This window comes from Neomonachus schauinslandi, chromosome 5, assembly GCF_002201575.2.
Source record: "Neomonachus schauinslandi chromosome 5, ASM220157v2, whole genome shotgun sequence".
Classification (NCBI taxonomy): Eukaryota; Metazoa; Chordata; class Mammalia; order Carnivora; family Phocidae; genus Neomonachus; species Neomonachus schauinslandi.
Genome location: NC_058407.1, coordinates 4,431,282 through 4,451,211, shown reverse-complemented (window position 1 = coordinate 4,451,211; position 19,930 = coordinate 4,431,282). Strand labels below are relative to the sequence as shown.

Below are 19,930 nucleotides of genomic sequence, written 5' to 3'. Positions count from 1 at the left end.
ACGTGCTCCCCCCCCACCCCATCCCCGACCCCTTCACAATGTATTTCGACATCATTTTATGTCAGTACCTTTATGTCATCTTTTTAAAAATGACCTCGTCATCCCAAATACTTCTCTACAAGGAGAAAGTGTATCGGGATCCAATGCTAGTTTCAAGGCCGTCTGGGAGAGGGCGCTTCCCCTCCCCTGTGTGTGTCCTGGTCCTCGGCTTGCACACCTCCACCAACGGCACCCTCACCCTCACCCCCTCACCCCCTCCAGGACAGCGTGACCTCATGGGCAGCCAGATGCATCTTCCCAGGATTCCTGGAAGCATTCCTGGTGCCCCACAAGCCTGCCTGTTCCCCTCCGGCCACCGGCAGACAGCCCAGCAGCTGTAGAGCTCTACCCCGGGGTGAGGGGGAAAAGGGAGGATGCTCAAGAATGGCCATGCTCTAAGAAAGCAGAGGCCTTTTTCCTTATTATAAGACATAGAATGTTCTAGAACCTTGGGGTTTGGTTGCTGAGGGCCTTGAGAGACCCCATCTTTTTGTTGGTTTTCTTTTCCCCGTTTCTTCTGATTCCCAGTTGGTGTGTGCCGTCTTCCTTTCTGCTTTAGTGAGGACAACAGAGAGGACCAGAGCAGGGCTTCCCACACGCTGGCCCACTCTGTCTTGGGACGCTCACAGGTCCGGGGACAGAGTTTGGGAACTGTAGATCTGATTGGCGAGCACAAGGCTTGGAGGGAAGCCATGTTGTTGCTAAACACTGCATTTATTCTTGATGCAGAATTTTTTTCTGTAAAGGGCTAAATACTAAGTACCAGCTTCATGAACTCTAGGGTCTCTGTTGCTGTAGACAACAAGTAAAAGAATGGGCATGGCTGTGTTCCAATAAAGCTTTATTGACAAAAATAGGCAGTGGGCTGGATTTGGTTGGCAGGCTGGCAGGCTATAGTTTGCCCACCCCCGACTGGAGGGCTGGGAGGCAGGACTCCCTGGTTCTAGAGCTGAGTGGGCCCTAGGCCCAGCTGTGTGCTTAGGAGTTTCCTTGTTTATAAAATGCAGAGACTAATCCCGGCCCTGCCTAACTTGGAGGCTAGCTGTGGCGGATGAGGGCAGTGTGGACCTAAACGCTTTTGTCAACTGTTAAGTACTGCATCTGTGCTTAAGGCCGACTCAAGGGGGAGGATGCAGCTGGTCACTGACTGTCCGAGGAGGGTGGGGTGTGGCCGGGAGGGGAGAAGTACAGCCAGTTCCTCTTTTTGACTTCAGCTCAGGGGTCTTCTACCATCACTCCCTTCTCTTTGTCCCCTAGATGCTTTGTAAGTATCTGAAAAAGGGAATTCTTAAAAACCTCGGTCCCTTTAGAAGTCTCCCCTAGTAAGAAGTTCAGCCTGTGCGGTTTGTTGTTGTTGTTGTTTGAGAGAGAGAACACGAGTGGGGTGCAGGGCAGAGGGAGAGGGAGAGAGAGAATCTTAAGCAGACTCCACGCTCAGCACAGAGCCCGACACGGGGCTCGATCGCATGACCCTGAGATTATGACCTAAGCAGAAATCAAGAGTCCGACACTTAACCAGCCGAGCCACCCCCGTGCCCCAGCCTCAGTGATTTTGCACCGAATTGGAGCTAGAGGAGCGAAAAGCTATCGTTGTGCATTCGCACTCACTAGGCGTGTGAAATTCAGAAGAGACATGGCCATGTGACCATGGGCAGACCTGAGAGCCAGGCAGGCAGCCTCAGATGGCGTGCAGGGAGAGACGGGCGGGTTGAAGGTTCAGGGGCAGGGAGATGGCCCAGGCAGGTGCTGTTTGAGGTGGCATGTGCTGGCAAGATCTGGGAGCCACTTGGGAGGCTGCTGTGTGGTCCAGGGTGAGGGGGCACCATGGTACCTCTGTGTGGGGTTTTGTAGCGAGGGGGGGAAGTAGGGTTTTCTGGAGACCGGGTTGTTGGGTTTCTGCAGGCCCTCCGTGTTTCACCACATTGTCTCTGTCTTCTCTGCTGCAGATATCAATGAGTGTTTAAGTATCAGTGCCCCGTGCCCTGTTGGGCAGACGTGCATCAACACGGAGGGCTCCTACACATGCCAGAAGAACGTGCCCAACTGTGGCCGTGGCTACCATCTCAACGAGGAGGGAACCCGCTGTGTTGGTTGGTATTAAAAAAGAAAACCAACTTTTCTGTCTGCTGCCAGCACACCCTTCCTTTCTCTGAAAGGGGAGAGGAGATCCCCAAAGTGAAGCCGTTTCCACCTGTCCATCCATCTCATTGCTCATCTCCAAGCATAGAGCTTTGCCATCGATTGCTTGGGCTATTGCAATAGGATGCCAGCCTACCACTGCACCCAGCTTTGTCCCTTTCAGTCTGTCTGGGGTGTCCTGAGCTGAAAGCTCCCTTGTGCCTCCCTGCTCACAATCCCCACTGGTGGGACACAGAGTTCAGGCAGTGACCCCGCTTACAATTCAGTCCTCCTGAGGTTGACCCAACTTCGAAAACCTTATAATTCAGATGAAATAGGTCTTGCTGCTCCCTAAACAAGCCCTACCCTTTCCTCTCTGTGTGGTTTTCTGCTCTTACATCATTCCCTCTGCCCACCTGCTGCTACATTCCTTTGGCTCCAGATCCCTGCTAGCAGGAAGGAGTCTTTCTCCCTGTGACTCCCAGAGCACTTCCCTAGCGTCTCCCCCGGGTCACCGGGCACTTCCTGCCTTCCCTAGGGCCCTTGCCAGCCAGCTGGAGCAGGAGGCCCCTGAGGGCAGGGGCTGCAACCTGGGTCCGCTGTCTCCCCAGCATGGGGCGCAGCACGAGCAGGCACTCTGTGACATCGTGTTGAAGAATAAATAATGTTGCTTTGTCAACATACATTTTAGTTTGCTGCCTTCTTGTCTTCCTCTCTGATATCTTAGGGGGAAAAAAAAAAAAACCCCACACTAAACGTTTTTCAATGCGTCATTCTCTTTTACAAGATGTGGATGAGTGTGCGGCACCCTCTGAGCCCTGTGGGCCGGGACACCTTTGTGTGAACTCCCCCGGAAGTTTCCGTTGCGAGTGCAAGGCTGGATACTATTTCGACGGCATCAGCAGGACGTGTGTGGGTACGTGGGTGTCCCCACAGGCCTCGGTGGTCCCCTGAGAAAGTCCCGGTACAGCAGCCCCAGAGAGCAGACCCTGAGTCGGGCGACCCCCACCCCGGTTCCACCTGCCACTGCGCTCCCGGGTGTGAGCCAGGCCCCCTGCCTGTACAGCAGGTGCTCTGCTTGACCCAAGGCCGGCAAGGGTTTGGGAGACTGCGGCCCGCTCCACAAACGTCCAGAAGCATGAGTGATTTCCCAGAGTCCGTGCGCACCCTCAGGGCTTTGGGGCGGTGTGCACGGATCACGGCAGAAGAACCCGCGGTGGCTTGGCCACCTCTCCGCCAGGAACGGGGACAGGCCCCCCCTGACTGCCACCTGCCACCTCCAAACCAGGGTGCTCAGGGGAGGCTGACAACTGCCCCGTTCAGCCCCAGAGCCCCGTGTCAGACCCCAGCGGACCCTCCTTCAGGACTCCAGGGTGGAGAACTGGCGGGTGGGCACGTCCCCAGGAGGGCGGCCGTCAGGGAAGGAGCCTGAGACTTGCCCAGCGGACAGGCAGAGGCCGGGTGTGGTCCCGGCTCCCCCGCTGACTCGCTGTGGCTTTGGGACAAGTCGCTTTGCCTCTCTCATCCGAGAGATGGGGCTGCAGGCGGTGGGGGACGGAGGTGGCGAGCAGAGGCGGCGTGGGGCGTTGCCTGCTGGGGGACGGACGCTGCCCTGAGCCGGCCCTGTCCGCTCTGTTGCAGACATCAACGAGTGTCGGCGCTACCCCGGGCGTCTGTGCGGCCACAAGTGCGAGAACACGCCGGGCTCCTACTTCTGCAGCTGCACCGTGGGCTTCCGGCTCTCTGCCGACGGCCGGTCGTGCGAAGGTGAGGCGGGGCGGGCAGGGCGGGGCGCTCCGGGACCCCCTGCTCCTGGGGAGGGCCACCGCTCCACCTGCAGGCCCCCGGGGACGGACTCGAGTTTGTTTCCCCAGCACGTATTAGGTGACGCGCTGGTCGGGGAATCGCTTGTAAAAGGTGGCTTGTCAGAGATGACTGCTCACCCAGTCCCTCCCGGGCCTTGGAGCACCTGGCGGCATCTGTCCAGGGCCACGCACGTGGGCATTAATGAGCTGAAGCAGCTGTGTGGGACACGGCTAAGAGTGCGGGATTTGGAGGCATCCGACCCACCCTGTGTTCCCGTGACCGTGGGGAGTGGCTGATGTCACCTGCCTCCGTGTCCTAACGGGAGGAATGGGGTTGAAGGTCAGATTTTCAAGTAAATTGGAACGACAGGTTTTACTCAGATTTTGCAGTAGCGGAGAGAGACACATGTCAGTGTAAATCCATCTCAGCTCTGCAGAAACAAAAGGCGAGAGGCTTTTGAGATGCTGGGGCATGCTAAGGAGAAGCACCACAGGATGTTAGGTGGGGGTCAGCCTGGACCTGCTAACTGGCTCCTCCCCTCCCACAGAGACTGGGAGAAGGGTGCCTCCCCTTTTGATGACCACATCTCAAAGGTGTGGTTCCTGCATCCTGGAGAAAGACTCTTGGGTGGCAGAGGATACATCTCAAAGGGACAAGAGAGAGGGTTTACATTTACAAGTTTTCTAAAGTAAATACTTCTAAGAAGAAGGAGGCCAGGGCATGTCATCAGGTGTTGGCTGGAATACTGAGTATCTTCTTTGGGCAGCGCTGAGCTTTCTCAGGCAGGCATTTTAAGGGTCTGAGGCCCCGTCTTGGGCCAGTAGAAGCCATGCTAAAGTGTGGCCAGGTCTCTCCGTCCACCAGGTGGGGGTTGGATGGAGTTGTTCGTGCTGCGTCTTTCGGTTAGCACACAGCACCAACCTCTTCTGGTGACGGACCGAGATGGCGTGAAGGGCATTCAGCACAGGGCTTGGCACACAGTAGGTGCTCAACAGGTATCGCATCTTCTATGGGGATTAGGTTCTGAGGTCAGCAAAGGAAAGAGCTTTGACGGCCCTCAGTGATGCCCTCCCATTGCCCAGCACAGCCTCTGGACCCTCAGCAGAACGATCACAGAAGTCAGCTATGCCCAGATGCACCCAGTATGCACAGTTCTCAAACTGGAGGCTGGACAGTGTGACAAAATCCTGGGCCCTAGGGTCCCCCCAAGAGTTAGGATCTGCCCCCAAGAACCAGACCCAGTGCATGTATACTGGCAAGGAAAGCATTCACACATTGGTGGTGGGGGGGTTGTCCCTTGAGCTTGGGTTCAAATCCTAGCTCTGCCATTTTATGGTCTTGAAGAAGTAACTCAGCATTTCTGGGCCCCAGTGTCCTCACCTGCAAAAGTGGGGGGTAGCAGGACCCACCTTATCGGGAGTCATGAGGGTGAAGCACGTGAAGAGCTCATCCCAGTGTCCTGCGTGCGACAAAGTGCCATCTATGGAGACCGCCGGTGTTCTTGCTCCTATCGTTCATGGCTTATGCTGTTCCTCATCACGGCTAAGTGACCAGAAAGGAGATATTCACGTCTACATTAGCAGCAACACTGGGGACAGAAAACCAGGGCCTGGCCAGCTTTGCCGTGTCATTCCACTAAGCTTTTATGAAGGCCCCCTGACAAGGTGTGTGGTGGGAACATGGTTCCCGCCTTCAAGGAGTGTCTCCAGGATGTGACGAGAGCAGAGGTGAGCAGGTGAGCAGGTGGGCAGGTGGCAGCCAGGCTGGGCACGGGGCTACTGCAGGACGAAAAACGGGGTGAGAGGCGAATGGACATTCTCAGCTGCTCGCCCCTCCTGCCCTGCTAGGAGTTAGCAGTAAATAAATGTGAGAAGAGGCTTCTGGGCCAGAGGTTGGCAAAGTTGTTTTTTATCCCTAAAAGCCACATAGTAAATACAGTCTGTGTTGTAGCTACTCCCCTCTGCTGCTGTGTTGCAAAAGCAGCCACAGATTGGGGTAAATGAGTGAGCGAGCATAGCTATGTGCCAATAAAACTTTCTTTACAAAACCAAGAGGTGGGCCGGATGTGTGCTGATCCCTGCTCTCAGTGAAGGGAACCGAGAAGCAGGAGCCCAGGGTTGCCGAGTGGGCTGGTGAGCGCCAAGCATTGGCGTGTTAGGAATATTGGCCTCTCGGCCGTTCACCCAGGCCTCCCTGTCTGCAGAGGACATCGTCTTGGAGGTGAAACGGGGAGGGCCGTGATCAGATCTCCGTTTGAGGACTAGAACGGACCTGGCGGTAGTCTGATGGGGACCCACTGGGAGGAGCCGAGGCCGGAGGCTTTACTGTCGTCCTGATGAGAGGTTCCCGGCCCCTCGGCCGTGGGGGATGGAGTGGGAGCCGCTGTCCCTCGGGACGAGCCCAGGCGGGTCCCCAGCCCCCACCGCCGCGGGAGCTCTGGCCCTTCCTCTGTGTTACCTCGAGGGAGGTGCTGTGTCTACAGCCCGGCCAGGGAGCCCGGGCAGGTGGCTGGCTCCGAGCGCTGACCTCCGGGGACCCTGTCCCTTTCAGACGTGAACGAGTGCAGCAGCAGTCCTTGCAGCCAGGAATGTGCCAACGTGTATGGCTCCTACCAGTGTTACTGCCGGCGAGGCTACCAGCTCAGCGACGTGGACGGCGTCACCTGCGAAGGTGGGGGCGCCCCGCTCGGCTGAGGGGAGAGCACCTCCTCCCCGCTTCTGCTTAACGCCCTTTCAGGCTGGTGGGGGGTGTGGGTTTTTTCTTCCCCCTCCAACTGAGATTTATTTGGATACAAAGAAACCATTGCGAGTGAGGTTTAGAAAGCAGCAAACACGTGACCACGAGCATCACGTGTGCCGGGACCTTGAACCGTGCACGTGGCCGGGCTTGGTGGTGGCGACCCAGGGGCGAGGCGGGGGCCCAGGCCTGACCCGAAGCTCTTCCTCTCCTTGGCCGGGGCCGTGCATCCCCTGCCGCCTGAGGGCTCAGCCCAGACCCGCCAGGCTGTCAGAGGATTAAACCGGACGACGACTCGGAAGCGCTTGGTCCGGTGCCTGGCGCACCGCGGGTGCTCCGAGGACAGCTGCTGTTAGGATTCCTGCTCCTTTCCCGGCAGGCGTGTTTTTTATCAGCACATTTGTACTCATTAGCATCAGGATGTACCTGGGGCCTGCAGGTCGCCTGTATAATGCGCTAGTCCCCTCCCTGAGCCCCCAGTCTGCCTCCTCCCCCACATATGCATGCTCCACACCACGAACTCGCTGTGTGACCTTAGGCGAGGCCCTTCCCCTTTCTGGGCTTCAGTTTCCCCTTCTGGCATAATAGTTTCTGAGGCCGCCCCAGCACCGGAGGCTTCCTGTGTCCAGATTACCCCATCCTGGCCCACTGTTGGGAATGCAGCCCGGCCGGGGTCCACACGGGATGCTGAGGGGGGCGCTTTGCCGTCACAGACATTGACGAGTGCGCCCTGCCCACTGGCGGCCACATCTGCTCCTATCGCTGCATCAACATCCCTGGAAGCTTCCAGTGCAGCTGCCCGTCGTCTGGATACAGGCTGGCCCCCAATGGCCGCAACTGCCAAGGTGAGCATTGTGGAACCCCCGGGGGTCGCTCAGGCTGTGCGCGGGGCTCTGCGGTGCTGGGGAGCTGAGGCCAGGCAGCCCGCAGCTGTGGGGATGCGCTCCCCTGACCCAGGGGCCACACCATAGATGGGGTGCATCTGGGAGGGCGAGGGGAGGCCTCTGCACATGTGCCCTGGTCTCCCGCATGCGGCACACCTGTCTTCAGGGGGTTATGACCCTCCTGCCAGGCCCTCAACAGCCCCAAGGGGACCAGAACAGGGGATGACAGCCTTTAGAAAGATGCTAGCCAGGGAGGAAATGGGAGCTCAGTGCCCAGAAAACCCCATTCCACAGCACAGGGCCACTCGCTCCATCTTGCATTCGCCCATTCGACGAACCCTTGATGCAAGCCTGCCAAGAGTTAAGGGCAGAACACTGAGCGGATGGTGGAGGCCTCTGTCCCCGGGTGCTGATGATGACTGCCCGGTCGAGGGGATGGGTGTGTTCTGGTGCGTGACAGCTTACATAGTTATGAGCATAGTCCCTGTAGTTATGAGCACTATGGCTGCGAGGGTCCTGCTGGGGCCGGGGGTCGGCTCCAGCATGGGCTAAATGAGGGGGCCAGCGACACCCATCTGTATTCAGCTCCCATGTCTAAGAACACTCGAGGGGTCATTGTGAGCTCTGGAACTGAGCCATTTGGCAACTGAGAGGGGGTGCTGAGTAGATATTTGTGAATGAAGGACCCTGGAATGGATCCAGGGACGGCCCCAGAAGCTGAATCCCAGAGGTCGGGTCTCTCAGCCCCTTGCTCATGAGTGCCCCCCACAGGACTGTCGACCCAGAGGCTCCAGAGGCCCCGGGTTCTGCACTTGTCCGTTCTGGTCGGGAAGAAGGTGGCTTTGATTAAAGGCAGGCAGGAGCTATATGGCCTTTCCTGGGAGGCACCCACTCAGCTCGCCTGCAGCTCTGGATGGAAGTCACTTTGTTTTCTCCTTTCTGGCGCAAGAGATGACTACTGCAGCTTGGGTGTTCTGCCAGGACCAGCAGAAACACATTCCTGAACCTCGGTCTTTGAGATTAAGAGTGTTGTTTTTGCCACCAAGATCAGGCACCTGGACCCTCTTCACTGATGCCTCCCAGGCTTGGTGGCGTCCCCCGGACCCCACTGTGCGGCTGCTCCAGAGAGCTGTGGGAAGGGGGACAGTTCCCCGCGTCCAGGGTCCTCTCAGGACCGTGCCCTCGGCATCACCGACCCCGGGCCCCTGGCGCAACCTAGAATTCCTGTAAGCCTGGGTCTCCTCCCCTATACCGTATGGGGCCAGTAGCTTCTGCCATGTCCCTGCCGGGATGTCACAAGCCCCACATGAGGTAAAGGTGTGAGGTAAGGGTGTGCTGACCCAGGCACCAGCCCGTGTGGGTTCAAAGCTCGACTCAGCCGCTTGCAAAACGTGTGACCTTAGGCGAGTTATGGAAGCTCTGTGAGCTCCTCCCTAAAATGAGGATAATAATGGTATTGCCCATGGAAGCATTAGAGGGGACAGAACTCCCCAAAGCACTTCCAGAGCTGTATTGTCACCCTCATCCCAGGAACTGTGAATAATAAGTACAAACTCTATAGATACCGATATCCCGTAAGTAAGGGAGCTGCGCAGTGGGAGGCCTGGGCTCCCCGGCTGGGGATGGCCACGGCGCGGGCGGCCTCCGCCTTCACCGGGCTGCCTCGGGGTCTCTCACAGACATCGATGAGTGTGTGACCGGCATCCACAACTGCTCCATCAACGAGACCTGCTTCAACATCCAGGGGGGATTCCGCTGCCTGGCCTTCGAGTGCCCCAAGAACTACCGGCGCTCCGCAGACACGTAAGTCCCTCGGGCCCCCTGTGGTCTGTCTGCGTCGGCCTTCCTGCGGGGTGTGGCTCCCCGCCTGGATGGCCAGTTAACCGACTATGCCCTCCCACGGAGGGGGGGTGACCCGGGAAACTGGAGGATCCCTGAGTCTCTAGTCCCCAAACGCCGGGAGAGCGCAGAGAGCCAAGGTAGTGACTTCAAGACGGGCGGGCCTACCCCTCCTCCCCCGGGGAAGCCTGTGTGTGGAGCCAGGCAGAGATCCCAGGCCTCTGGTTTCCGAGGGCAAGACCAGGGTGCGGGGCAGCTTGCTGGGCCTCAGCTTTCTCATCTGCACGATGCAGGTGTCAGGACGTGCTCTGACCCAGATGAAGGTAGTGCTGGTTCTGGGTGAGCTGATGTGATTGCTGGGGCGTCGTCAGGCAGCAACACCCCCCTTCTTAAAAGCCAGATTCCCTTCAGCCTGGTGACAGTGTGGGGCCAGCACAAAAGGTCTGTGTCCCAGACTTGAAGCTATGTGTTCCCATGTCATTGGAAGCTCCTTCCCTCCCAGGCCACCGGGATGTGTGCTGGAGCATCCAGAAACCCCCTTCCTCAGGGCGTCGTGAGGACCCTCTGATCTCCCTACCCGCCACCCTGCCCCTGATTTTCTTCAGTGAGTTTCATTTGGCGCCCCGGTCAGTAGTCTCAGGAAGAGCTCTCCAGTGGGGCCAGATTTGGGAGCACAGGTGCGTGACCCCTCCCTCCAACCCCTGGAAATGCTCAAAGCCAGCGCACAGCTAGGCTGACTGTGACTCGGCCTTTTGACCTTGAGTCTGCTGCTCCCGCTGGAGGGTCAGGGCCTCGGTCTCCACTTGCTCAGCCTCAGGGGCGGCTGCCCTGGCTTGTGGTTCTGGCCCGGCCTCCGGTTTGCCGAACGCCAGAACGAGAGATGCTCAGATAACCCGTCTCCCCCGCAGCCCTTTGGGCTCTTCCCAGTGTCTGCGTTCATCCTCTGGCCCCCCCACCTCCGTGGGCCCGCTCTGTTCCCCCAGCGCGGGTATGTTCGTCCACCTGGAAACCCAACAGCTCATGTCCTCCTTGCGCCCCTGTGAGGGAAGGTCCCCTCCAGAGCTGGGTTTTTGAGTGTGCGGCATTCCAGAGACGTCGTGGGTTACCCGGAGGTCCAGAGAGCAGTGAGGACGTTCCTCTGACCGCTAAGAAAGTTCCGTGTCCTCAGTTTGAGGCTGGGATGCCATTGTGTGTTGTGCCTGTTCTCCCAGGCCTTTGTCTGTGTCTGGGTTTGAGGACTCTGGAAGACTGGCTGGCACTGGGCATGGACTTCTCACACCCAGCCATGAAACCCAGAGGGGGCGGCTGCCCTGTGGGGATCTGCACGCCTCCCAAGCCCTCGGGGCTGACAGGTGGGCGCTGTGTGTCGAGGTCGTGGCTGAAATCAGCAGACCCGGCTCCTTGCTGCATGTTGGCACATGCTGGAGAAAGTCTTTTACTTGTTTGGGGACAGTGGGCAGACCGTGTGCAGGTGCCTGGGCAGACGGGAGGCCCGCAAAGGCCCCCATCCCCTGCACCGTGCCTGCTAGGGGCACATGCCAGAACAGCCGTGGCCACAGAGTATATAGCAGGGTTCCCACCTGGCTGGGGTGGGGGCCGGAGGGCTGCCTGGAGTAGGCGATGCTAGAGAGAATGGGGAGGTAAGAGCTGAGTTAGGCAGAGAGGGAAGGGGTGGTGGGCAGGACTGGAGTAGAGCTGTGGACAGGGGAGCGAAGGGGTTCCAGCCGTGAAATGGGGTGTTCAGCAGGGAACCTGGACCCGCATTCCGTTCACTGGGGGGTTGATGCTCCAAGGCTCAGTCTGTCCCCATCCCATGGATTGATTCATCAGCCGGTACCTGGGGCAGATAACGAGGGGGCTCGTCATTTTCTGTGAGTAAGGACAGGAAGTGGGCCCCCACCCACCCATACAGGCAAGAAGGGGAGGATGAGGCTCCAAGCTGCCCCTCCTAGAAGATGGCCAAGATTAACGCATGGTCCTGCTGTCCAGCGCCACCTAGCGGTGGGAGCAGGGGGGTGGGCGGGGAGGAGAAAGGCGCTGGGAGCGGAGTCTGGACCTGACACCAGGTGCACCAGCCCCCGGTGACTGTTCTCAAGCCTCGTGGGAATGCTGTGGCATTCTGGAAAGATGCCAGCTTGAAGTCAGGTTCACTTGGGTTTGCCTCCCCACTCAGTCCATTCCAGGTCCCTTGAGCTTCTTAGAGCCTCCATACTCCAGCTGTGAAGGGGGTGGTGATGTCACCCTGCCAGGTTCCCGGGGCTTGAGCAGTGATTGTGGGGCAGAGCCCCCTCATGAATCTCACACTGGGTTCAGCCCTAGTGGGGTGTGGGTAGGCACCCCAAAGGCGTATTTCACTGCCAGTGTAATATGGATGAAGGGAAGGTGGGTGGTGCCCCTGGTGTCCAGGTCCGGGTATGGCCCGAGGGGCCGCATGGAAAGCGGAAGAACCAGGGCCAGGATTCTAGGCTTCCAGACTCGTTCTCCTGTTCCTCGGGGCTGTGGCCTCAGGTCAGTGTCTTGGCCACCCAGGGACCCTTTCTGCGTCTGCAACACCTGCTTGGCAAGGCCTTGAGGATTAGCGAGGATTAGCGGTAACGAGCTCCAGGCGTCCAGCCCAGTGCCAGCACATAGTCCATGCTTAGAAAAAGTCGTGGTGAGGAGAACGATCACTAGACATCCCCGTTTCTCTTCCTTGGGGCATGGCAAATCCGACGCGGAGGTTCCTCGGGGTAACTTTGCCGTTCTTGCTCTGTTGCTTGCTGAGCGTGTGGCTGACGGAGTTGCCCGGCCCTCAGATGGGAGACGAGACGGGGATTCTGGAAGGGCTGGGTGGTTGGGGCCGTCACTGCTGCACACTGGAATCCATCTGGTTACAATTTTCTCCTTTGCTGATCCCTGTGGAGAATCACGGGCCGGCCAGGAACCCAGAGTAGGAAGTGGGGGCTGGGGCTGGAATCCCAAGTTGAGTGACCACAGGAGGGGTCTTATCCAGGTTGCCCCCTCCTAGTGAGGGGAGTTACTCTGGGACCATGGAAGCTCATAGCTTAGTGTGAACCTAGAGACAAGCCTCTGACAAGTTGAAAGCAACACGGGCAGGATGCAGGCCAGAGCTCCAAGCAAGGAGGGGCCGATCTTCTCAGCCCTGCTAATGGCTCAGGCTGGAGTTTACCATTTTCATGGCTTCTTTTCCTCCTCCTCAAAAATCCTCTTAAAGAATGTATAATCTGACCTTCAGAAAGCAATTTGTAAAACTTAAAAGAGCTGTATTAGGAAAGACCCAGTAGCCAGCATTTCTGAGGTTAACATTTAGGGTGCCTTGAGAGGGAAGATTTAAGGCGTGCATACTCTCTCTCTCTTTCTCTCTCTGGGCCTCAGCCTTCTCTTTCTCTTCACACAGTCTCCTTCTGGGCAGTGTCCCTGGCAGCCAAGGGGCGGTAACTGGAGCATGACCCAGCAGGCTAGGCCACAAACCACAGGGCTGGGCCTCGTGGATCATCCAGGCTGTTAAGATCCTGACCACACGATTCCTTCCGACCCACAAGAGGAATGTCAAAGTGTTCCAGAGCCTGGGATGGGACTGAAAACATCCTCTTTATCCCCGCAGCAGGGCCGACCCCTGAGGCTCGTGGTCTTGGCAGCCTCGGTTGGCAGGGCTCTGGACCTGAGGGTGTACCGCGGTGGACAAGAGGGGGTGGAGTCCTGCCTCAGCCTGTTCCTGGGGCTTCTCTCCAGAATGACAAGAGAATGGAAGTCAGGGAAGTGCTAGCAGGGAAGGCTGTGAGCATGAGACAGCCTGGGGGGTGGCCCGAGTGGCCATGCCTTCCAGAAGAAGGGATTGGGCCTGGAGGACCTTCTTTCTCTGGTGTGTGCCGACTTCCAGTAACTGCATTTTCACAGAAAATAGTGTGTTCTGATCCAGCTTGTTGAACTGAAAAATTAGGGCACGTTGTTCTCTTGTACACGGTGAGATGGAAACCAAGACGTGCGGTTCCAGGGACCTGGCCATTCTCTGCGTGACGGCGGCCCCTCCTCAGTCCAGACATCCTGGCTAACGAAGACTTTTGTGTCAGGCAGTTTGCCAGATGCAGTAGCTATGATTTCTGTGATGTTTCAGTAAGTGTAGGGTAGAGCAGCATAGGATCACTGAGGTTGGAACTGACCGGGAAAATCAGGGCCATATTTATTTGTGTCCATTTACGAAGCACATAGTAGGTGTCACGTGCTGGGTCCTGGAGATAAAACCGATGAGCCATCGCCCGGCTCTTGGGAGGTGAGAGCTCAGAAATGCCTAGTGTGAGAAAGAGCTTGGGGTGCTCTGGCTTTCGGGTCAGGGGAGCGGTGTGGAGCCCATTGAAGAGGGAGTGTCCAGTTCTCTGGTGTGCGATGCCTACGGGAGCTCTACCAGAGCATCACGCACACTTCACGTTTCCCTCCCTCCGTACACACTCGGCTAATGCTTCCATCGGACAAATCAAAACCCTGTCCTTGGACAGGGTACAGGCCACACAGAAGTGGTCAAGCTTAAGTCACATGAAGGAGACTCTAGTGCCACCTGCTGGACAGACCCACCAGGCCCTTCCGGAAGCAGCTGGTACGTGTGTGTATGCGTGCACGAAGGCTTTCGATGAGGCCAATTTTGTTTTCGCCACTTACTACGCTATGGAGTCATGGATGTGTCCTCACTAAGCTTTGATCTTCCCGCTGGTAGAACAGGAGGACAGAGTGGGACAATGAAGTGAGCTAATGGAAGGAGAAACCCTCATGCACCCAGCATAATGCTAGGCACCATCCCTCAGTGGCTCCCAAATCCCCAGGAACACTCCCATTTGGCTTGGACCTAGGTGTCTCTGGGAGTAGGCAGCCCCTCAGCAGCACCCTTCTTCTGCTTACCTTCTTTCCCATCTCTCCCCTCTGTGTCCAGGGCCCCTCCCATGCGTGACTCCTCACCTACCATGGAGGATCATCGCCCAGGGAGGGCCATGGCGCTCACGCCCAGGGATGTCCTTTTTAAGTGCTCAGAATGGTAAATGGCCAAGTAAATGAAATGATTCCTACCAGTCCTGATAAAGAGCTGGAAATAGGATGTAAAAAGAGACCACACTGACAGTAAATGCCAAGTGTAAAATAAGTCCAAGTGACCCAACATGAGGCATGGAAACTTAAAAGAGCTGAAAGGGAGATGTGATGAAAGACTAGGACAGTACATGTTCCTGGCTGGAGAATCCCAACACAGTCAAGATGGCAGAACTTACTGGGACATGCTCTGCCAAGTCCCATAGGGCTCGGCACTTTGGCTCCACTTCCTAAGGTAGCTCCCATCAGAGTGTGAAGGCATAGCATTCAGGAAGCAGAAGATAGTTCATGTCCCCATCCTCTCACAGGAAGTTAGAACCTGTCTCTATCTCCATCGCAGGGAGTTAGGAGCTATCATCATCCTGTCACAGGAAGTTAGAACTATAACAGGAAGTTAGAACTTCTTTCCATCCTGTCACAGGAAGTTAGAACCTATAATAGGAAGTCAGAACCTCTTCCCACCCTGTCACGGAAGGTAGAACCTGTAACAGGAAGCTAAAAGCTCTTTCCATCCTACCATGGGAAGTTAGAAGCTATCATCATTCTGTCACAGGAAGTTAGAACCTATAACAGGAAGTCAGAACCTCTTTCCATCCTGTCACAGGAAGTTAGGAGCTATCATCTACCTGTCACAGGAAGTTAGAACCTGTAACGAGAAGTCAGAACCTCTCCCCATCCTGTCACAGGAAGGTAGAACCTGTCACAGGAAGTTAGAACCTATAATAGGAAGTCAGAACCTTTCCCCATCCTGTCACAGGAGGGTAGAACCTGTCACAGGAAGTTAGAACCTCTTTCCATCCTGTCACAGGAAGTTAGGAGCTGTCATCATTCTGTCACAGGAAGTTAGAAGCTGTAACAGGAAGTCAGAACCTCTCCCCATCCTGTCACAGGAAGGTAGAACCTGTCACAGGAAGTTAGAACCTCTTTCCATTCTGTCACAGGAAGTTAGGGGCTATCATCATTCTGTCACAGGAAGTTAGAACCTCTCCCTATCCTGTCACAGGAAGGTAGAACCTATAACAGGAAGTTAGAAACTCTCCCCATCCTGTCACAGGAAGGTAAAACCTGCCACAGGAACTTAGAACCTCTTTCCATCTTGTCACAGGAAGTTTAGAAGCTATAACAGGAAGTCAGAACTTCTTTCCATCCTATCACAGGAAGTTAGAAGCTAAGCTATCATCATTCTGTCACAGGAAGTTAGAACCTGCCACAGGAAGTTAGAAGCTCTTTCCATCCTGTCACAGGAAGTTAGGAGCTATCATCATTCTGTCACAGGAAGTTAGAACCTGTAACCAGAAGTCAGAACCTCTCCTCATCCTGTCACAGGAAGGTAGAACCTGTCACAGGAAGTTAGAACTTCTTTCCATCCTGTCATAGGAAGTTAGGAACTATCACCATCCTGTCACAGGAAGTTAGGAGCTGTCCTCATTCTGTCACAGGAAGTTAGAACTATAACAGCAAGTCAGAACCTCTCCCCACCCTGTCACAGGAAGTTAGGAACTATTACCATCCTGTCACAGGAAGTTAGAACCTGTCTCCTTCTCCATTCCAAGCCCTGGCTGTCCCTGTGGACACACAGGAACCTGGGCCTGGAGCACAAGGCTCAGCGAGGGGGTTGAGGAACAGACCTCACTGCCTGAACACAAATCTGGCTTCCTCACTCACCGTGACCTTGGGAAGGCCCCCGGCTCTTTCAGGCTCAGTTTCCTCACCTGAAGAATGGCACTCAACTCACTGTCACAGTGCGGTTACAGTGATCACACTAGAGAAAACTTGATGACGAATGGCCAAGCACTTGATAGATGGCAGCAGCCATGACTGCTAGTGGCGGAGATGATCACTCCCAGGGGCATCTCCGTGACCCACCAAGAGCCCTGTATGGCCCTGAGCGCTGTCTGGGTGAGGGGCCAGGCGCCTGGACGACCCTCAGCGGGCAGGGTGTGCCTGGTGAGTGTGGCCCGGGGTGGGGCTCTGCCAGTGAGAGGGGACACGCCTCGCTCCCGGCACAGCCCTAGACCCCAGCCACCCAGCGCCCCCTGAGGGTGTTGGAAGAGGCTAGTGGCTGAGTCAGCGGCCCGGAGGTCCACGGCACCTCCCGCAGGTGAGTGAGGGGGGCTCTTCCTGTCGGCTGAACTGGCCAGAGGGGTGGCGGGAGGCCCCGCACAGCGAGCCCCCCGCTTTCCCTCGTGCTCTGTTGTTCCTCCGCTTGCTGAATTGGCTCTAACCCTCTTCTTGTCTCTCTGTCCACTTTTCTTGCAGCCGCTGCGAGCGCTTGCCTTGCCATGAGAATCAGGAGTGCCCCAAGCTGCCTCTGAGAATAACCTACTACCACCTCTCTTTCCCCACCAACATCCAAGTGCCCGCGGTGGTTTTCCGCATGGGCCCCTCCAGTGCCGTCCCTGGGTACAGCATGCAGCTGGCTATCACTGGCGGCAATGAGGAGGGCTTTTTCACCACCCGGAAGGTGAGCCACCACAGTGGGGTGGTGGCCCTCACCAAGCCCGTCCCTGAGCCCAGGGACTTGCTCCTGACCGTCAAGATGGACCTCTACCGCCACGGCACCGTCAGCTCCTTTGTGGCCAAGCTTTTCATTTTTGTGTCCGCAGAGCTCTGAGCACTTGCTTTGGGGCGCCGGGGGCTCCCCTTTGTCGCTTTCCTAACCCTCCCCTCCGGGATTTTAATAAAGTTTTAGCAGGCGATCCCTACACAGCATGCCTCGCGTGCCTTGGTTTTATTTCGCATGGTGGGGATTCTGTGCTCTCTCTCACCCTGGGCGGGGGGGGCGGGGAGGGGGGCAGGCACCTGCCACTGCCTGGCGCCCCCATGCGGTGACGAAGTGTTTTTCATACAGTAGCGTGCATCTGGGGGTCCCTGTTGATGGAGGTCACCATACACCCCACCAGGGAGCCCAGGGGCGGGGAGAAGGAAGCTCGCGTGTATCATTTCAGATGAAGGATCTCTTCGTTTTGTGTTGAGCCCAAAGGATGAGGCGATCATTGAAAGATTATTGAGCTCCTTCCTCTCTTATTTTACAAATGTGGAAACCGAGGCCCGGAGAAGGGAAGGGGCTCGGCCAAAGTTTTGTGGCCCGTGTGTGGCAAAGCCAGGCCATGGGACCAGGTCTTCTGGCTCTCCTTGGTTTCCTTGCTCTGTCGCATGGAGCTGAGCATTTAATGGAGTCAGAAAAACTCTATCCTGAGATTCAAGCCTCTCGTTCTGTTTGTCTTGATGAGAGGCCTGAACTTGTGGGGAAAAGCCCCGAACACAGCTGCAGAATCTTGGATGCAGTTCTTGCCTAAATGAGGGTGGTTGCCTCTACTGGGGATTTTGCCCCCATGCCGGGAGGCGGTTAAGGACGACACAATAAATGTGCCGCTCGTGGGAACCACTGAGGGTACTTCAGGTCCTTTGTGATCCTTACCTCCAGGGGGTGCAAGGCAGGTGTCTCATCCCCATAGAGACTCAGAGAGGGCGAGTGATTTGCCCAAGATCACACAGCTGGTATTTGAACCCTGGCTTGCTGCCTCCACAACTCTGACTATTCCTTTCTATCACAATACCTTCAACATTGGCCTTGACCCACCCGCCTCTCTTCATCTTCCCCACCATGATTCCAGCCAAACCATCATCACAAGTCCCTAGGGTGCCTTTCAGGCCCTGTATAATTTAGTCCTTGCATGCATCTCCAGCCTGACTTCGAATTATTCTCCCCTTGATCAATTCCCTTGAGCCACACCGCTGAGTTCTTTGCTGCCTCAGGCCCTTTGCACATGCTTTGTACCCTTGGCTTGAAAGTTGGTTAAAGCTCAGCTTAAGTGTTCCTTTCTCAGTGAGGCCTTCCTCAACACCATTGCGTTGTCTCCTCTGTCAGTCTTTCTCATAACACTTCAACCTTATGCTTCTCACAGTTTGCATTTCCCATTTGTCTGTGTTTCACATCTGTCTTCTCCACCACCCAGAAGCCTCTGTGATGGCAGAGACCAGCTCCATCTCATTCAGTGACGTGTCCCTAGCTCCTGGTGAGGTGCGTAACACACACTAAGTGCTCTGTCCATGTCTGTTGAGGGAGTGGATGACTCTCTGTCAACATTGGCTTATGTCTGTAGCATTTTCTGTGACTGCCGATGCTGTTTCTGAGCAGAAACAAGAGGGGAAGGCAGAATGCCACAGAAGAATCAAGTAAAGGATATTGCAGGATCCTAAGATCCTTTCTACAATGACATGTAAGTTGGTGGGGAGGGTGTCCTGGCCTTGCTGTCTGGTAGGGAAATAAACTCTACGCTTTGTACTTTTGACAGAAGCAGCAGTTAAGTTGCCATGGAACCATGCACACTTCTAGCCAGTCACCTCAAGCCTCCAGTCGGTCTCCCATACCTCTATCTGATCATGTCTGGTCTGGACCAGCACCCAGTCTCCTATCTTCTAATGCATTCTCCAAGCTGCAGCTAGAGGACCCCTCTGAAGGGCCAGTCTGGTTATGTTTCTCCCTCGTTAGGGCCTTCTGTGGTTCTCTATTACGAGCAGATGAAGCCCAACTCTCTTGAATGGTATTCAAGGCTCTGCCCACCTTTCCAGCTCCATCCTAGCTCATCCTCTTTGTTCTAGCCACGCAGAGTTGCTTGCCCTTCCCTGAATGTGCCTGTCCTTGGCTTTAGCATGTGCCATGCTATCCTTCTGCAAACTGCTATTCTCCTTGAAGCGTGAGCTCAGAGGTCACCTCCTCCATGAAGCCTTTCCTTATTCTGAGCTCGCATAGCCCTGGACATACTCCATCCGAACATTTTTCCTGTTATCTTGTGGTTGTTACTTTTTTTTTTTTAAGATTTTATTTATTTATTTGAGAGAGAGAGAGAGCACATGAGGGGGGTGGTCAGAGGGAGAAGCAGACTCCCCGCCGAGCAGGGAGCCCGATGCGGGACTCGATCCAGGGACTCCAGGATCATGACCTGAGCCGAAGGCAGTCGCTTAACCAATTGAGCCACCCAGGCGCCTGGTTGTTACTTTTTATTATCCCTACTGCACTGGGGCCTTTTTTTTTTTTTTTAAGATTTATTTATTTGACAGAGAGAGCAAGAGAGCACAAGCTGGGGGAACAGTAGGAGGGTGAGGGAGAAGCAGGCTCCCCGCCAAGCAGGGAGCCCGATACAGGGCTCGATCCTAGGACCCCGGGATCATGACCTGAGCCGAGGGCAGATGCTTAACCATCTGAGCCACCCAGGGGCCCCTGCACTGGGGCCTTTTTAAGGACAGGGATTATGTCTGTATTCTCTATCATTTCAGAGTGTTTGGCCTGTAGAAGGAGTTCAGTAAACATCTGAATAAATATATGGATGGATGGATGACAGATGGATGGATGGTGGGTGGATGATGGATGGATGGATGGATGGTTGGATGGATGGATGGATGGATGGATAGATGGACAGATGGATAGATTG

General features: G+C 56.0%; 1 protein-coding gene across 1 annotated transcript in view; it reads left to right on the top strand.

The window, feature by feature from the left end:
- FBLN1 (fibulin 1) overlaps positions 1-19,930 on the top strand; it is an 82,877-nt gene that overhangs the window by 34,807 nt on the left and 28,140 nt on the right. The window contains exons 9-14 of the mRNA XM_021687810.1: positions 1,986-2,129; positions 2,945-3,073; positions 3,799-3,924; positions 6,514-6,633; positions 7,413-7,544; positions 9,263-9,386. Coding sequence (XP_021543485.1) covers positions 1,986-2,129; positions 2,945-3,073; positions 3,799-3,924; positions 6,514-6,633; positions 7,413-7,544; positions 9,263-9,386 — 775 coding nt within the window. The remainder of the gene's footprint in view (positions 1-1,985; positions 2,130-2,944; positions 3,074-3,798; positions 3,925-6,513; positions 6,634-7,412; positions 7,545-9,262; positions 9,387-19,930) is intronic.